Raw genomic sequence first — 19,309 nt, 5'->3', positions numbered from 1 at the left:
CCCTACAAGAGATGTTGTCATAGTCATGGAGTACACTTGGGTTAAAATAGAGGGTCAGAGTTCTAGAGAATATAGTGGCAGAGATTAAGACTGCTCCACAAGCTCCTGTGCCTATCCACCCTTCATTTACTAGAAAATACAGCACTTCAAGCTTGTCTAGCCAGATACTAAACTAAATTCACCCTAGCCAAACTGTTCCAAAGTGACAAGTTTGGAAATGTCAACTTTTGGTTGCCCAACTTGACCAGCCTTAAATGGACCTGATTTTACTGGAATACATTTTCAGCACTTTCTGAAATTCAGGCCAGGCTCCCTACACTCAGCACCTTGCTGAATTATGCCCAAAGGAAACAGCGTTACCTTTAGAATATAACAATTCTCTCTCTAAAGAGAAATATAGAGTGACTCTATTCACCATTACATGATGTTTTGCATTCATTTCCTCTCTGCAGAGCGCTTCTTGATCACAAGCTCATTATTTTTGAGTGAACAGCAGTGTCCAGGGATACTGAGGGATTATGACTGCACTCTCATATAGAGCTGACTTTGTGGCTTAGTCTTCAGCCAGGAGGGTCAGTTAATGATTGGAGGACTAATGAGAAGCATGACGACTCCTGCTGCTGCTGCCAGAAATGTGCCCTAGCAGACATTCCAGTACATTGCAATTCCAGGCCTGGCCCCTTGGAGATACTGCAAGGTATCTCACATGCTATTGAACATCAAACTCCATTACCACTGTGGGATTACTGTCAACTTTGGCCGAATCATAAAGCCATGTGTAATGTACCACGGGCACATAAGTATATTACAATGACTTTTGGCAAGGATTTAAATGTCAGCAGCCAAAATGCAGGGCTTTCCTAGCTGAGCTATAAGAGAGCTCCTGGAGTGCTGAGCTAGCAGCATACTGCAATGGTCCCAAGAGCCAGCCAACAGAGGGAGACAAGATCTCATGTGCAAAGCTGGCACGTTGCAGGCATGCGCTGGGATGAGTGGGACGAAGCGAAGTGTCTTACAAAAGAGGGTGGAGAGATGATCAGGGTTTCCTAAGTTACAAGAGGGAGTCTATCAAGGGTAAGGCCGGTAGGAGTTGCTCCTTGGTGCTAGGCAAATTTTCCTCTGCCAGAAGTGGAAGGGCCTACTTGTCACTTGTAAATACTTCACTTTCTCAACACCATCTGCTTCTTCTCTTGTTAGGAGTTTTTTAAAGTATTCATTAGGATCCAGCTAACTGCAGTCTCAGATTCTGCCAAAGCTGAACAAGCTGTGAGTTAGGCTAGCGTGTGGAGCCTGCCGCATTCCAGAATCTCTGATTCAGGCTTTAAAGTTTGTCATCAAGTTTGAAATTGAAACCAGAGGAGGGAGCAGCAGGCTCTGAGCTCGTAAATCAGCTGATAATGGGCGGATTGTTCTGTGTCTTTCCGTGAAGAGGAAAACAAAATTTAAGGCAGGGCATTGGTTTGCTCCCAGGCACTGGCAGACCTATGATGTAGGCTGGCATGAAGAAGCCCTACATGTTGGATGAAGCAACTTGCCATGTGGCTTCATAAATCTGTTATGTACTGTGAAGGGAATTAAACAAGGCTTTTGCTTAAATGCAAACCCTGCTCCTCTATTATGGCTACAGTATTCCCTGAGTACCTTCAAAATTACAGTAGGATTTACTGTCTACCTTGATTCCAGCTAGCAGTCTGGCTGGACTAAGTGGGAACATTACAGCAGCCTGCTGTATGTAACAAAGTCTCCTTTGTGTTTCACTTGTCTAATGTTTTGAGCCGCTAGGGGGAGTTTAAAAGAAGACCCCAAAACTATTCCCACCCCCAAATAGTTTCCAGGTCACTATCCACATGTCAGCCAAACTCTGCAGTCAGGGATTAATCTGGAATAAGATGACTCTGATTAACCTATTCTGGATTCATGCTGGGGTCATTGAGTAAAATTTGGCCCCCTATGCCTAAACTGAGGCCAGTAAAGTAACAATTTGAAGTACAGTACAGTACTGGAGACATAGGTCTTAACTGTTCTTGCAGATCCCGTCCCAAGTTCATGGCTTATAATTTTCCTGCAAGAGTGGGTTGTATCTCATGTACCAAACACAAGAGAGGAAAACTGTTTGAGAGGGCTATTTGCAGGGTAAATGCAGATTCCTGAACTTTACTCATGGAAGCTATGTAAGGTTCTTTCCGGAGCGGCTTCAAGTCAAGCCAGGCAGTGTGGGTGGAGCAAAGCTATACAGGAAATGAATATAGCGTGTTTTTAAACCTGGCTCAAAGGCATGTAAAGAGGACAGAGGTTTTCAGACATTTAATTTTGAATATATGTATTTAAGATTTGAATATATGTTATGGTTAGTTTTTTCAAGAGTGCCTGCTAGGTGACTTAGCAGAGTAAATACTATTTTTCAAAATATATAGGCCCTTTCGAGTCTCACTGAAAATCAATGAGAATTTGTATCTGAATGTCCAGAATCCATTGAAATCAATGGGAGTGAGGTGTCTACATAGGATGTAGACACCTAAACATAGTTATGGATCTGAACTCTCCAAGTCATTTTTGAAAATGGGATTTTGACTCCTAAAGTACGTACGTTCTTCGGAAATGTTACCCTACACCTGGAAGTCCATTAGAGAGGCTACCCAATCTGCACCTACACACAAAAGTGCAAAGGGACGTGTGTACATGTATAGAGAAACGAAATCTTTCCTTCGGGCTGTAGCAGACTTGCCCTGTAACCACTACTGTATAGTCTCAAAAGTATAGTAGCCTCTGTCACATAGGTGGGAAGTGGCAATTGGCTTGTGAATTTGTTCATTCAAGGATCCAGTGGACACTTTTTTTCCTTCAAATGGCTTCTTAGCCCTGTTGCTAAGCACAGGAGATGGAGACCCTTACAGGGCCCCCCACGTTGTGCACAGCACACTGTGCCAGCTCAGCTGGCTACATTTCTTATGCTCCTGGAGGATACCCGTGGGGTGAGGCAGGAAAGATGCAAAGGGGAAGAGGCAAAATTTGTCCCTTAGGATTTTACAAGTGAGTTGTAAAATGGTAGGCAATGGACTGTGGGGAGGGGAGGGGATGGGCAATTTTCGAAGGCGCTCAGAATTGGACTAACTCTGCTCCCCTAGGCTATCTTTTGAAAATCCCTCCTTAGGAGCTTTTAATTAAAAGCAAAACAACAACAAACAAAATGTCAAATACATTGCTTAATGAACCTCTCTAATTAGAATGGCTCATCCCTAGTTTTCTTGGGAGGCTTGGTTACATGCTGTGCCTGCCAGCAAGGGACAAGCCTCAGTTCCCAGAGAAGGGTATCTAGATATCAGACTTCCTGGATTAAGGCTGAATTCTGTGTAACCTTCCTAGATTGTTCTGCATCTCTTTTTCTTTTGTAAATTTTCAAGGGGAAATGTACATTTGAGAAATGCAAATCTATTTGTATGTGGTATATGCAACTGTATGAAAAAGACCAGAGAAAAAGTATCAAAAAGGAGACTTTCCGACTCCCGGGTTTAAAGTGGCCTTTTTAGTTCAAAATAACTAGAGGAATGGTTCATAGTTCTGACATTAGCAGTATAATTGCAATGGCTGGGTTAGAATGTTAAAAAAATGTTAAAAAGGAAAAAATGTTAAAAAGCTATTTTTTTTTTTAAATTTAGAATGTTTATCTGGTAAAGTATCAAGTTAAGAAGACATTGCTACTGAGGTCAGTGGTCTCTCAAAAGAATGCCTGAGAGCAAAGATTAAATACTGTGTGTACTTTCCCAGTGGATTTAACACTATAATGTACATGAGATGGACAGTTAATTCATAGTAACATTGACCTCTTTTATTGTGCCTTCAAAATAATAGGGGCTGAGTTCTACAGCTGTCATATGTCAGTAGTCACATAGACTTCAGTGGTGTTACTTATATCTCCTAGGGTTGCAACAGTGGCCTTAATACAGGAATTCATATGTATAGCCTGATTCTGTACCCGGTAGGCCAGTGGAGACTGCAGTGGTGCAGACCTGTGATCTCTGTAGAAATGTTGTTTAATTCCATTGAAAGGGTGTGTGGGGGGGAACTTTGATCATATAAATGTGATGGCAGTAAAACTTAGCACCTGTTTGCAACTTTTGGTTTACAACAGAAACTTTTGTTGGTAATACAATGTCAATTAAGGGTGAGAGATTTTTTTACAAAATTTTTCTATCAGCAGTAGTATAGAGGCAGTTTTACTGGCGAAATTTTTTGTGATATAGCTTATTTTATTCGTATACCGACAATTGCACATCTGTACCAATAGAAGCTGTGTCTACACTAGGAAGATGCACTAGTATACTTTCATTGGTATGGTTACACTGGCAATCTTTTTTTAGTGTAGATATGATTTTACCAGAAGGTACAAGCATGCTATGATATTCACTTAGTCATGCTCTTTACTTCATTTTGGTTGTTTCTAACAACTGAGTTTGAGTTTGGCCTGAGATGATGTAGAAACAATCCCTGTTAACAATCCATTTATGTGATTTATGTGGAGTAAGCATAAACATTCTAAAATCATATTGTAAAATGACACATGTTCCAAATTAGGGCCCTGTAATCAAATCCACATGGAATTCTACTGATTTTAGCAAAGGCCCAGATGGACACGGGGATTGGCAGATCTGGTTCCTGAATCAGGGCCACCATCCCAGATTTAAAGTGTTAAGCATACCTAAAGCGGGCAACTAAAAAGGATTAAATTGTGGAAGACAAAATAAAAACAACTCCCTTTGGCTTTCACAAATCAAAATAAATGATTATGACAAATCAATCAATGGCAAGACAATGCTAAGGTGTAATCAGTCTATCAAAGTTGGCATCCAAAGTAAGAGACAGGACAAGCCGGGAATGCAATATCACAGATCTGTCCAATGCCCAAGTCTCATATTGTAACATTATGTAAGGGTGGCAGACTATGTTCTTTGTCTATAAGAAGGGAACTTGGATGACTAAGACAGGCATTAGATATTAAGCTTGACCTCAGCTTGGCCTCCATTTTTGTTAGGGGTGCACCGATATATGGGTTGGCTATCGGATCAGCACTGATAAAAGGAGAAATGACGTTATCGGCTTTTTTTGGTCATTGTAGTCAATAATTATGCCTGCATGCCCAGAATGTCTTGGGGAGTATAGTCCAATCCCCATGCCCTGCCGCTGGCCTGAGCATGCAGCAGAGCAGTGGGAGGGGACGCTGGGGAGTGGTCGTAGGGTGCTGTGCTCAGAGGCAAAGTGACCATTACCAGCTCCTGCTGCTGCTGCCACTGCCATGGCAAAGCACTGGGGCTGCTACGGAGACATTGGGCTGTGTGCAGGCAGGGTAAGATGCCACGGGAGGGACATTGCGCTCCACCGGGCACCAGATGCCTTTGCAAAAGCGGCTTCTCCCCAGCTGCTGCAGGAGCTCGGCTGCACGGGTTCCACTGGTACTAAGGCAGTGGTATGCTCTGGGGCTCCAAATGCACCCAGCACTGCTGTCTGCACGAGGGTCCACCCTGCCTGCCTAGATGGCAGCATGGGCTGTGCAGGGAGCAGGGCTGCAGGTAGGAGCCATGGGTGAGAGGGCGATGTGCATGGTAATAAGGTGGTCACCACCTTCCTTATCGAGGGCCAAAGCAGGCAGGAGGCATGTGTGTGTTAAAAATGCGAAACAAAAACAGGTTTATTTATGTCAGTAGTTTAAAATGCCTTGCACTATTACTAAATATCAGGTATTGGATCAGCATCAGCTGATATGGTTGGCTAATCATTAGCTATCAGTATCGGCTAAGAAAATCAGTGCACCCCTAATTTTTGTGCATAACATTTTACAGCTGTAGATAGATGAGTCCACATTTTGCTACAACTGGATGTGTAGCCACCTGATACGGGTAGGTCAATACAGAAGTATTGGTAAAAGTTTCTACAATACATTGCAAGAAGCAAATTTCATTTACAGTTATTTACAGTAAGTGGAAGCAGGTGTGGGTCTCTCAATTAATTGATCATTCACAAATGGGATGCTTTACTACTTTATACAGGCACTAAATATTTCTCATGGGATAGTTTAGTAAGTGTAAGTAAACTTTTTGGAGACATTTAAAAAACCATAAGTACTAGTGTAATGGACAAAACATCAGCCGAAATATTTTGCAAGAAGTCAGTGAGTCATATTTTCCCCATAAATTTGTTGAAACTATTGTGCTCAGTAACAGTTACATATGTGGCTGGCCTTGGAAAAATTTGAGCATAAACAAAAACAGACACCAGGTTTTTGTTTGTGGGGGATGAGGTTGGTTTAGCCTGAAGAATAACCTAATACTAACATATTAAGTAGCACAAGCAATTTGAGTTTTCTTAGTACACACTGCTGCATAATGGCTGGATATTTTAGTATGCAACAGGTAAAATGTTAACATGTCTTCAGGGCATTTTTAAATCGTTGAAATTGGGACAAATGAATTTTATTCCCCTAAATCAAAAAAATACAATTTTTAGTGGGGGTGGGAATTGGCATGTAAGGCCAGCAAAGGCACATGCATGATAACATTAGACTGAATTTGGAGGTTTGCATAAGAGCCCCAAAAACTGGATACTTTTGACAAACTTCTCTCTTCTGTCAGCCCAATGATTCCCTGATCCTTTATGCATTTCCCAGCATCAGGCTCCTTAAATTTGGTCTGATATTTAGTATTCTATTTCTGTCAGGCTCCAAACAGCTGTTGTCTTCACAGTTCATGTTTTCTGGGAATGGTAGGTCAGGGGGAGATGCCTCTGAACCCCAGTGGTAAACCCCAACAGTTGAGACCCATGCACTGACCCACAGAACAGAGGTTACCAGATTGGAAGATGGAATTCAGCTATATTTTGCTGGAGATCTTTATCTGATTTTCCCCTACTTAAAGAAAGAGTCAAATGGAAGATGTGGCCAGATGCTTTTCTTCAGGAGCAGTTGTGATGTGTTTCAGCACTTTCATATAGAGACGCTGGCAAGTAAAACTCCATGAAACTCTTTTTAAAAAACTGTGTTTACAAATCCTTCCTTCTAAGAAGATGCTGTTGTGGTATCCTACTTAAGGCCTTGTAGTCAAGAGTGTGAACTTAGTGTTATGAGGTCTCTGGGTGGGCACCCCAAACTTGTAAATTGTTTCCATCGTAACATGAAATGATATTTTACTTTTATCTGGCCTGGTTGAATTTATAAACAGCTATTTCAAAGTTAGTAAAAGAAAAAAGATAATCCTTTTGACAATGCTTTTTCCAAGGTTTTTTTTTTTAGCTTCCCCCCATTCTGATGAGAAAAGCTTCTGTTTTTCAAATCTACCCATGAATGGCTTCATAACTTAACCTGAAATGTTATGACTAATAGGACACACAGTGCAGCTGAGGATTGATCCTATATGAATTTAAACAAACCTGACAGCATTCCTTTAAGGGCAGAACTAAATCTCAAAGACATGAGGCCCAGTTCTCCTCTTTGCTACACCCATGTTACTGCAGCATAACAACAGAGTTGGATCCGATTAACATCAGTGCAAGAAAGATGGGAATCATGATGATGATTCCATCATGATTTCCATCTTTCTTGCACTGATGTTAATTAGATCCATTCAATCATGCCCTGTGATTTTCTGGAGAGCAGTTTAGTTTTGTCACCAAGTGAGATATGGGAGTCTGCAAGGTTGAAACATTTTAACCCTTTTTAATATTGGCCTTAGTCTTGCAAATAAAGACTTGTATAACCTGCTGTCTTGCCTTAGCCTTGCACAGGGACTTGTAGAACCTGCTGTCCTCTCTTCAACTCAAGGTCCTCCCTAGTTTTGTCCATTGTTTCTTATATCCATCCTCCAAAGACTGTGAATCTCATTTTGAGAGCTCCTTAGTGCCACTGCTATATCAGATGTAAGAGTCGTAGTAAAATAGTTTGAGATTCTCATCTTTATTCCGTCTGCCCTCACATAAGGACTTGAAGCCTGGACAGCAAGGGAATGGACCCAGGAATCCAGCCCAACTTTCATGGGGTCTGCGGTCAATAACCATAAGGCCATTCTTTGTGTTTCTTCCTTTAATAACTTGTTATGCAATGACATTTCTCAGTAAATTGCTTGTTTATTTCAAGCTAATTATCATGTGGCTGGGGGATTGCTCACAAAGTTACAAGCATCTGAAAAATGCAGGCAAGAATAGAAAAGGTTCTGCAGCTTTAAATATGTTGAGGAGTATGACCAGTCTGCCTAGGCATGCCCAGTCTCATTAGGGACAACGCTTCTCAGCAAGAGAAGCTGAAAACTGGTTGAGACACCCTTAAGGAAACATGTTTCCAAGTCCAGAACCTTGGAGATCTCGTGTATTCCATGTACTGTAGCCATCTCCATGCATGAAACGTGTCATGCCAGGCAGCTGCATTCTCATGTATGTAGCACTGTTCTGTGTGGGATGCCTTCCAAACCAGAAGCACCATAGCTACATTTGTATGGTGCTTTGGGCAGGCTAATTAGCACTGCAGTGACCATGACAGCCTGATCTTATGGTAATTAGCCCATACAGACATGTTGAACTGCTTTGGTTTAGGAGGGAGCCTGTGCAAAGCAGCGTGGCATGCTTAAGGGTACCACTGCTGGCTATGGGAAGTGTATGGGACACCTTGGCCTTTTTGCTTTAAATGACTGTGCTTGTTCATACTGCAGTGGCAGCATGCCCCAGTGAGGCTGGGGAAGCACACATCCTGCCCATGTGAATCTGCAGACCTGGACAGGTTGCTTTGGGCTTATATCCAGCACCTACTTTCAAGCCCTCTGTCTGGTGGGTTTGAAAGCTGCTGGCAGTGAGCCCAGGGCAGCTTCCCTTAGTTGAGAGCATACCTGGGTGAACCGGACGTGCTCAGCTCCATCATTCTGGGGACCTGCCACCGCAGAGGCATAGACAAGCCCTTGCAGAGCAGGGAACTCTTTGGCTTCACATCCTGCCTTGTGAATCTTGCTCTGAAACATTTAATCTGCTTTCCACTGATGTACTCATGACCTCCTCAAAGTCCAAACCAGCCGGTGCTCCCTGAAGAGAACTGGAAGTCTCCAAACTAATCTGTATAGGGAAATAACTGAAAAGCTGCAGGTCAGTGCTTGGTGTTCAGTTCTCATTAAAATTCAAGTGTGCAGAAAATACCTCTGCTCATGGTTACATGAACTAATGCAACTTGATACAGCTACTTCTGCTAAACTGGCACTGGAAATCAATGGTAGAGCCAGAAATAGAAGCCAGATCAAGTCTCTATCAATTGGACCAGGGTGTTAAGCCAGTTCAGGGATGGCAAGACAGTACAGAGGAACAAGGTCTGCATGCCCCTGGATTCTTTTCAGTTCCAGGGTCTCCACTAGGCATGGGAGAGCTTCTGGATTCTGGAGTTCCTTCCATAAGGCAAGACACATGCCACTTCCCTCCCACAGAATGCACCCTTGCAGAGTTCTCCTCTTACACTGGTATCTGTACAGGAGGCGATACTTCAGACCTCATGCTTCATTCAGACAAACTCACTAACCTCACTGAGATCAGTGAGAGTTTTCCTGAACAAGAAGTGAGTAAAAATGGAGAGGGTTTGACCCTCTTTTTGGCATCCTTAAAAAAAAAAAAAATGAAAGCAAAACTGCTGGATGTGGTGTTTACATTACACTAGTTTGTAGGGGGCGGGAGGGGAATTCTTCTGTATATTAAATGCCTCGAATGATTTTCTACAGCTGCTTTGTGGGATGTGTCTGTTACTTTTATTATAGCATGAATTCTATACACACACGCAGCAGAGAACACAATTATCCAAGAAACAAAAGAGTCTGACTGATAGGAAACAGAAGCGAAATTGGAGAGAAATTCTTCTAGTTAGCAGGGAGGCAGCCCAAGTTTTACTACTGGAACAAGAGGTTCTGCTTTGTGCTTTCACACCAAAATCCTAGTTCTGTTCTTGGTGTCCCCCTGCTCCTTTACAAATCCCTATTCACTTCAGTGATACTTTGCCCACATGCAGGAATTTGATGTAAAGGACATATTTGTAATTGGGACCAGTTACTTTTCACGCATTCCAGATGGACTTGAAATACAATGGGTTGACTTGAATGCCTCCTTCAGCACCAAGGCCAATCCACACTAAGACAAGGTCCCATTTTGTAAGGCGCTGGGAACCCTCAAGTCCCATTCACTTCTGCAGGAGTTAAGAGTACTCAGCTTTTTGCAGGGGGAGACCATGCGTTTGCAAAACAGATCAGCAAATACCTGAGGACACGAGAGATTTTATTTCAGATGACTCAGTTGCTGATTAATTATGTTGCGGCTGGAAACAGAGAAAACATGTTTAGCAGACAGCTCTTTTCCTCTAGCCAATCTAGTGCCTGTTGTATTGTTTAGAGCTTTCTCTTCCCTGCAGTTCAGCATTGTACAAGCCTGAATTGCCAAGCAGGTTTTGATTCATGTGCTTTTTCTCTATTTCAGAAGGTGACAGACTTACTGACTTGCAACCATGTCAGTAAAACTCACATTTGTTTCACCTGGTGATGGAGGCGGAATCAGCAGGAGCTGTTCCTTTGCTGGATTCAGCACAGTGCAAAGCAGAAAGTTAGCGTAAGTATCAAGTGAAAACAGTTAGATAGGGACAGATCAAGACTTTTTTGCCAGCTGCAAGCCCTCCCTGATAAAGCACCTTTTCTTGTCTTAAATGGTTGAGTGGTGTTTTGCACCTTGCAGCAGCCAATTACGCAATTTGTTTATGGTTTCTACATCAGTTTTAGTCCTCCAAGTGCTTTGGGATGGAAGATACAATCTAAAATACCATTTATCAAAAATCATTGTCACCCAGTATTGTAACTGTATTTGTACAAAGTTAAGAGCAGGTCAGACTACAGATGGATCACCCTACCTACTGGCAGAATGAGTGCAGCTGAATCCATCTAAAATGGGTCTGACGTGTTGAAGCCAACATAGGTTTTTACAGCTAAGACTTAGTAAATATAATTTTGCAAATTTGCCACTAAATACCAACTTAAGTTGAGGGAATAGACGTTAAAAGACAATACAAAATATCAACTGTAATCTGCTAGATCAGACACTTGACGTCTGGGTCACAAGAAAGGGGGCCAAAGCCCCAATTCATAGATTCTCTCCTTCAATCAATACTGAAGCAACCCTTCCTTTAGCAGAGTGGCAGTGAGTGATGAACTTCTGCCAACATCATCTTCCTGATGAGAAGCAAAACTTCCTTAGTGCTTGGGGTCCTTACAAGTCTCAAGCCACTGTTCAGTAAAATAAGGATAGAAGTGCTGGATTTTGGCTAAAATCTAATTGAGGTTAGATTTAAATTAGATTTAATTGCAGTTTAGTTGTCTAATTGAAGTTAGCAATTGCATTCAGTCCAGCTACATTCCTCTTCAAGTTATTATATATTATTAGCATTACAGTAACTTCCATAGGGCCCAAATGAGATCAGGGAAACATTATTCTGGGAGGAGGGAAAGAAAACAAAAGCAGAGAGAGATTCAGCAAGTCTGCTCATGTCATACAGGTCCGTGGCACAGCTGGGCTAAAATCCAAGCTTCCCAGTTTCCAGTGCAGACTATTATCTACTACACTGCACAGGTTTCATCCTTCCTACTTGTCCTGAATTGCTATGTAACATTGCTGGATGCTGTTAGTACTTACCTTTCCTTCAGATGCATGGATTCCTATTCTGAATAAAGCGATTTCTTTATAGTTAGTAAAGTATTTTTAGAATAAATAGTGCTTTATAAACTGAAGATTAACAAAAATATGTCAAAATAATACCAAGGTGAATGGATTCAAAGCATATAGAAGCATTGAAAAATATGCCACTAATGTATTCTACTCCTAAATTCATACTATGAAAAGTAACCCCTTGTGTCTCAATAAAACACCTGGCACTTCTTGTATAATACTTCATGTTTTCAAGCACTAAACAAGTTCATTAACCTTGTTATCAAACACAACATTTATAATAGTGCAAGTTCAGATGGGAATCCAACACATCTTGGTGACCTAATCTGGAAGTCTTTACATATGATTACATGAGATTTGTTATGAAACCTGAAGAATAATAATAATCCTAGCACAAGTCAGACATCTAAAATCACACTGATAACTAATCTCTGGAAAAAAACCACAGGCAGCAAATTGTGTAAACAGATTTGAACCTAAAACATAATGGAGTTCTTACAAGAAAAACTGCATCAGGAAAGGGGTTGAACAGCTGTTCCCATAACCTAAGCACTTACAGCAGGGGAAGAATGCTTTAAAAAAAGGGAATTTGCATAAGAAGAGTCTGCTATTTTCAGGTGTGAAGCATTTCAAAACAATTGTTCTTCATGCATTTTCCCAATTGTTTGCTCATTGCTATCTATTTGTCTAGATGGAGCAGAGCTTTGCTCAGGGATGAGAATTCAGCCATTTAGGAATTGCTGGGTGAAACACCAGAGGACTTTCCCCAACAGGATGAAGCTGTATGTTAACTGTTGTTTTCTAGCTAGCTTCTCTCATAGGCTTTTCAGAATGGCAAAGCTGGGGATCATTTGGTATTCTGCAGCATTTATGCAAAGGCCAACAAACAAGCCAGGTTGGGGCCCCTGAGCAGACTTTGCATCTCTACCATAGCTTCCCTCAGAGTTGGCAGAGTGGTTTAAGCACACTGTATCATTTAGCTTGGCAACACTTTACAAAGGAGGTAAGTATAGTACAACCACATTATACCAAACACCTATGGGCCTGGAAGAAGAGTTCATTAAGAAAGGGTATTTGTTACAACAAGATTAGTCAATTTGCTGCCTCATAATAATGACAAAAAAATATGGTTCCTGTGCTGGGATTGTTAAATACCAGAGTTTGTTAGAATAAGATTGTATTGCATTATTGTTGCCATCCACGAAGTAAAAAACTTGCACACAGCAGGCAAAAACTACAAAGGGATTTATTATTGTGGCATCTAACTTTTAGGTGTCTGGGCTTGGTAGTAGAATCCACAGCCCTGAATTAGGCACCCAGCTTTGTCCTTGTGGGCTCCTGAAAATCCTGTTTCTTTGTCATACACATGTTGAGTGGGTATCTGCCTAATTTAATCAATAGGAAACATGGAGGAGAGAGAGGCAAGTTTTAAATCCCCTTCTTACCTAACACATGGCCACCTCACTCAAGGCTACAGGAAGAGGCCTCCCTGAGTTTGGGATTCATGGTCCTGATCCTTTTTGTGAAGGTAGGTAGGTAAGCCATCTTTCATAAAGGGAGTAAGTGCTCTTAGCCATCTCAGAGGGTAGAAGCAGATGACCCCTTTTGTACAATTGCTCAGCAATTTAAGTGTTCACCCAGGACAAAGGAGGCCTGCATTTTGTTTTCCCCCTGCTGTACGGAGTTTAACTTCACATCTGTTCCTTCCCTTTCATCACATCCACAGGAGACTAGCCTACCTACCAAGCTGTTTGTACTCTTCACTTCCTTCTGCTGAAATTGTCCCCACTTTGCTTGGAATAATCAAAGATTCATTGGGTCAGTGAGAAAAAGTACAAGTGTCTAATTTAGGTCTACAAAATCTGAATGCAGCTGCTACCTAACCCCACTGGATGCCTTATTTAACTGTCCTAAACTTAACATCCAGCAGAACTAAATAGCAACTGCATTCAGAGTCTATAGATCATTATTTTGGACTCAAATACCTACAAAGCAAGAGTAGGTGGGACTCTGATGCTCAAGCCCCTTCCTTCTACATCTAGCCCAAAGAATAGAGCATTTGCGTGAGGGTTGTCTCTAACAAAGCTGGAAAAAGCCTTTGAGTATCTTGAAACTTAGCTTTAATCACCAGCCATATCCTTATGCTTTGAGTTGTAGGAATACTACTTAAACTGGCACATATGTAATTAATTGCCCACCTCTCACTTCCCTCAGGTGAGTCTAATAGAGACCTTGTTTACATCTCAGGAAGTGGGAAGGCTCAGCTAAGCCCAGTGACAAACTTGATTAGTTTTTAGGAGTGGGGAGTTATCTTTCTAAAATAAAGGTTTGGTTTAAAGAAGGAAGTTAAAAGCAACAGAAGGGAGGCTTAATGAAACCAGATACAAAGAATCTGGGTGTAGAGGAAGGTACACCAGTCAAAAATCAGTCAATAGCAGACTAGCATCAGCAGCGCCTATCCTGAAACAATCTCTATCTATTACAGGTATGGGATTAATTGCTACAGGTGTTATTTTTCAGGCAAAGCATCCCCACTTCATAATAGCTCTTTGTAGTATTTTTGATACAAATGGAATTCACTTTTGTTTTCACAATTGTTTTAAAAGTATGTTTGTCATTGTAAGGGACTTTGATAAGTAACTATTTTGTAATCTGGACTGAGTAGAAATGAACTATAAATGAATACTTAAACACATAGTGTGTACTAACAAATAGTAGCTTTTTCTAAAGCTTTATTATAAGATATCTTTCCCAGACTACCTGATAGCCTGAAACTGATCTATTCTCTTAAATTTCCTTTAAGAGTAATTATGTATGATAGTCAAGAGAATGCATAATGTAGCTAGGTTTTTAATACATCTCTGGGGCTACTGAAACTTAGAGAGCAAGGGTTCCTGAGGCTTAATCTCCATTGACCTTAATCAAGTTACATAATTTCTATACATTACAAATGAGGATAACAATGAAAATGGGATCCGATTCTTGGTAATGACCACTTGCTTGACAAATCTGAGTTCAAAGGGCAACTCACATTAATATGCTTATAAAATTAGGACTTCAGTTAGCTACTGGATGAGAATATCAAAAGGATTAATTGCTCTGGGAAGCAGCAATACATATAAGTGACTTATTTTTGGTCCTCTGTATGGTGTTCCTTTTTAAAGACCACAGAAAGGGCACTCAGCTCTTAGTAATCTTCCTTTCGGCCAGAAAGTTAAGCCCCTGCTTTGATGCGTCTTCCTTTGGCTTCTCTGTGCCCCTACCTGTTATGCAATCTGACAACCATTTTGTGCTTTTGATGGATTGAGAGCAAAAGTCTTACCACAGTCTGCTAATGATCTAACAGAAGATCTTCTCCTTGTCTTACTTCAAGGGGAATGCTCACCTGAACAAAGGCTTACAGGACTGGATTTAGGATTAATATTCTGGTAGCTCTGCATGTGAAACTTCTAGGACTGAGGTGGTATGTTGTTGTATTCTTTCTCTTACAGAAAGTCTTTCAGTAGAAGCTCAGTGAGATCTAAAATGTCAGTGAAATCCTCTAAGATTTATCCCACCCTGCAGAAAGGGGCTGTCATCTGGGATCCAAAACCACAGCAGGTGAAGAAAATTTTTGAAGCTTTGAAGAAAGGACTTAAGTAAGGATTTTTCAAGTATTGTTGGAATTTGCCTTATCTAGTGTATTCTTTATTGCTAAAGTTTGTGCGTCATATGCTAGTTCAGTAATTCAATTCTGCATCCTTTGAAATTGGTATCAAAGCTTTCATTGACTACTTTGGATATTGAATTGGGCCCTCTTAAAACTGTATCCAGTCTTGCACTCTAGCTGCCCCTTTGCAAACAAACTGATTTGGGCCCAATCTCTCGCCTCCCTTTCTCAGTGGCAGAGGGTGCTCTCCTTAACTACAAGGAGCTGAATTGGATTGATAAATATGGTGTTAAAACAACATGTTAATTGTATTTAATCCAGAAAAAAATTGCATAATTCTGGAGCCTTGATAATAAGCAACTAAATGTTTGATGCTATACAGAAATGAAGAAGGGCAGACAGGGTCAAAGTCCAACTTTTTCCTCTGTATCCATTCCAGATGGCTCAGCTAGGTATGTATATTATGATTCCTAGACAGAATATGGATCAGAGAATGGGCTGGCAGTCTGAATGCTGTTTGTTTAAAGGAAAACCTTCAATTGCTCCACTGAAACAATTATTTTATTTGAGCAAATGTAAGCAGAGCTTCTAGAATCTGATTATGTAAGGGTCTTAATCCTTCCTCTGTTAAAGTTGATAACATGGAGTAAAACTCTCTATGGTGTTGATGCATCCAGCCTGGGACCTTGGGAAGTTCATTACCTTCCTGGCAATTGTGGTTACTTACAGTGTAAATGGAACCGTCTCAGCCTTCCTGTGGCTTTCACATTCCTGTACGTATTTCTCTGGATGTTGTCTTGACTCAGGGTTGCTTCACATACAAAGCTAATGACTCTAGGATTTTATTACCATGTTAGCTCTGATCATGGGATTTTAAGCTCAGAACATAATGAGAAATAGCACTGTAATTAAGCTCAAACACTTCAGCTTCTTAATTATGCTTAACAGTAAAACAAACTAGTTTTCCCATGAAGACTATAAAATCCCAGCCTTTAAGGGACTTGTTAGTGTATTAAACGAAGCACAAATAGGGATATCAAATCTCTCTTGCAACATTTAGAATTTTTGTTGGTTATGGGGAAACCAAAACTGTCTGATGGATTAGAGCTTGTCCTAATTCCACAAGCAGTGCTGTGTGATCGGGCTCTGGCAACTGTGCAGGGCTCCTAACAGAACTTACTAATTGACTAAGGCAACCTTAGGAAAAATCTGCATCAAATGGCAATTTAAAGTCCAAATTTTAAGCGGAAGCAAGCAAAATCCGTTTGTTGCTGGAAGGACTTGGATTTTGGTGTGGAGTGCATGTATGCTTGTGTACCTATGTGCACGCATGTGTGGGTTTTTCTATAGTGAGCAATAGTGAATAACCCATAATTCTTCTGATGCTTGTGGGTGATGCTGCATCAGACTAGTATTAATGCTTCTAGAACCTACAATGATGTGGCTCTTTATATTAGAAGGAAGGAAGGAAGGAGAAGCTTTGGCTATCTGCATTGAGCTGTTACTGGCAAGCCTGGAGAGTAGACGATTGAAAGCTGGAACCACTGTGCATCTCAGGGGAGCTGTGTTTGTAACAGAACAAGAACAAAAGACTCCAAAAAAGTAATTTTGAAAAAGTGCAGGCTGCCTAACATAAACACATAGAGCTGTTTAGACTGTTCAGGTTCTGCATCTTGCAAAGCAGCATTTTCCAGGAGTTTTTCTTCATCTCTTCAAATACAAAAGGGGAAAATAGTTGCTTGTGTCTGTTCTGAATTAAAAATGAAGCTGGATGAGGGTTTGCTCAGGAAGAGTTCTGTCCCGTAGGAGCTGCCATTGGGCCTGAGTTTATAGCCCTTGCACACAAGGGCTAGGGACAGACATTCAAAAAGCCAGAGCCTGAACTGATTCAACCTTTGCAGGTTAGTCAAACCTGCCTAGGCTGAACTGGTTTGTAACCGGACAAAAATGCTCTTTGGACTGAGGCAATGTGGGCACATGCCTGCAGTAGCTAGAGCTGGCCCTTGCCTACAGAGAAGCTGTGTTGGGGACGCATGGCCAACCCAGGCTGAATTGGCCAGAGGGGTTTCATTCCCTCTCCCTGTGCCACCAGAAGGGACCTGAGCTGGGTCTGCCCGCACTCCCCCCTCACTGGTGCAGCAGGGGGGCACCATGGCCCTTGGGGTAGGGAGCAGAGTTAGTTTCCCCTCTACCCCACTGGTGGGTGAGTGGCTCCCTGCTCAGAATAGGCCCCAGCTGTCCCCTCCACCAGAGTGAGGAGGAATAACCCCATCCCTGCTCCCCACCCCTTCCCCCCCACTGCAGCGGGATGGGGCAAGGCCCTTTCTGGGGGCAGCAGCCCCAGTCACACTGTGCGGGAGAGTGAGCCCTTTCCCAGTGAGGGGCTGAGCTGCAGGCTCGGGCTGTGTGTGGCAGTGTCGGGGTGTGGAGCAGGCTGGAGCCCTGCAGGCCCCCACAGCGCAGCCCCGCTGGGCAGCTGTGATGGGCTTCTGCCTGTCGGGGACTTGCCGCTTGCCACTCCAGCCAGCCCCTGCCACTTGTTCTGTGCTCGGGCAAGCCACTGAGGGAGCTTATTCAGCCGCTGGCCCCGAGAGTTGCATTCCTGGAGGGGCTACCTTGCACCCCCAGGGCTGCCAGGTGGTGGATGCCCTGCTTCCATTATTCCCCTCCCTCCTGAGTTTCAGCTGTGGCCAGGCTGGGCAGACCCCTGCTGCAATGCCTTAATTTCTTCATGTATGTGTACGCACCCTGCCAATGGTGTCAAACACCTCCTTGGGCCTGCTTTTTCAGGGCACAAGTGTTCACTGTTGCAGCTCCTGGATTTTGTAAACTGGAGCTGATGAGCAACTTATTCCTCGGCAGATTTAGGTAAGTGGGCCCAGTGGACAAATGAACTAAAGCCTTGCATTGGGTGGATCGTAGCAAGGAGGTTGGGGAGGGATGGATAGGGACAGCTGTTGAGAGCACTGGCTTTGGGACCAGGACCCATGGCAGCTGCTTCACATGAGTTGGAACCTCCTGGCCTCCTAACAACCCCTCCTCCCTCTCATCCTGGGAGGCTCCCTTACCACACTCCCAGCTCCAGTACCTCATGTTGTATTTCTCTCTCGTATATAAAAAGTGAAGCTAGACTCCTTCCAAATGACTTTCTTTTAGATTAGATTAAAGGAAACAAGAAATGGCAAATATGTGAGTGAGCACAATTATGTGTCTGACTTTTTCAGTTACAGCTGCCCCTTGAATTACCTCAGAGCACCCATCTCATAGGAGAAACAAGCCCAGGGGTTTCCTAGCACTGAAAAATGTAAAGAATTGGAAAAAAGGAAGAGTTGTACATCTCCTTACACTTCTACCATGTACCTGCGCTCTTCTCCCGTCATGGCCCTCCTTGCATTTACTTTCTTTTCCTTCGGGACAGCCATTTTCCTGTACAAACCACCCCATCTTCCCCATCTCATTTGATTTTTTTCAAAGCCACCCCTAATGTCTAGAGAGTGGCGGAGGGAAAGGAAGTCTCTCGGCCTCCTTGCATCCTGCTGCTGACTGCTGGGATAGAGGTGGTGCCATTTGTGCAGTAGGTTACATGCACATCTCTTCTCTTCCTCCCCTCCAGCGAATACCTGGAAGCACAACAGGTTGAGTTGGATTATCTCTCTGGTCGACACAAAGATACAAAAAGGAACTCCAGACTGGTAAGATTAATCATCAGGGTGATTAAAAGAGAGCTGATATTAAAAAGACAAATAAGCTGTGTCTCTTGCCCCTACAACTCCTGGGGGCTTTCCAGTTGTTAAGTCCTGACCTCTTGAGTGAGAAGCTAGTGTTCCAGGCAGTTTCTCAGATTTGCCAAGCAAATTCAGACTTGATTTGGGAATTAAACCCATGAGTCCCAACTTTCAGTATCCTGCTAAGGTTCCTAGGTCACATTCCTTCCTCATTGGGAATGTT

General features: G+C 42.4%; 1 protein-coding gene across 7 annotated transcripts in view; it reads left to right on the top strand.

Annotated features, from left to right (window-relative positions):
* The window catches only part of RIPOR3 (RIPOR family member 3), a 78,157-nt gene that overhangs the window by 28,905 nt on the left and 29,943 nt on the right, over positions 1-19,309 (top strand). For 3 of the 7 annotated variants that reach the window (XM_006018154.3, XM_006018157.3, XM_025197378.1), the window contains exons 2-4: positions 10,477-10,605; positions 15,204-15,350; positions 18,975-19,053. In XM_006018154.3, coding sequence (XP_006018216.1) covers positions 10,505-10,605; positions 15,204-15,350; positions 18,975-19,053 — 327 coding nt within the window. In that variant the 5' untranslated portion in view covers positions 10,477-10,504. Of the gene's footprint in view, positions 1-10,476; positions 10,606-13,036; positions 13,241-13,983; positions 14,198-15,203; positions 15,351-18,974; positions 19,054-19,309 lie in introns of those variants that run through there. The other 4 variants (XM_006018156.3, XM_006018155.3, XM_025197379.1 and 1 more) reach the window with 4 other exon arrangements.

Source organism: Alligator sinensis, unplaced genomic scaffold (genome assembly GCF_000455745.1).
Source record: "Alligator sinensis unplaced genomic scaffold, ASM45574v1 scaffold115_1, whole genome shotgun sequence".
NCBI lineage: Eukaryota > Metazoa > Chordata > Crocodylia > Alligatoridae > Alligator > Alligator sinensis.
Note: the sequence above shows the minus strand (reverse complement) of the source record. Positions and strands in the feature narration are given on the sequence as shown.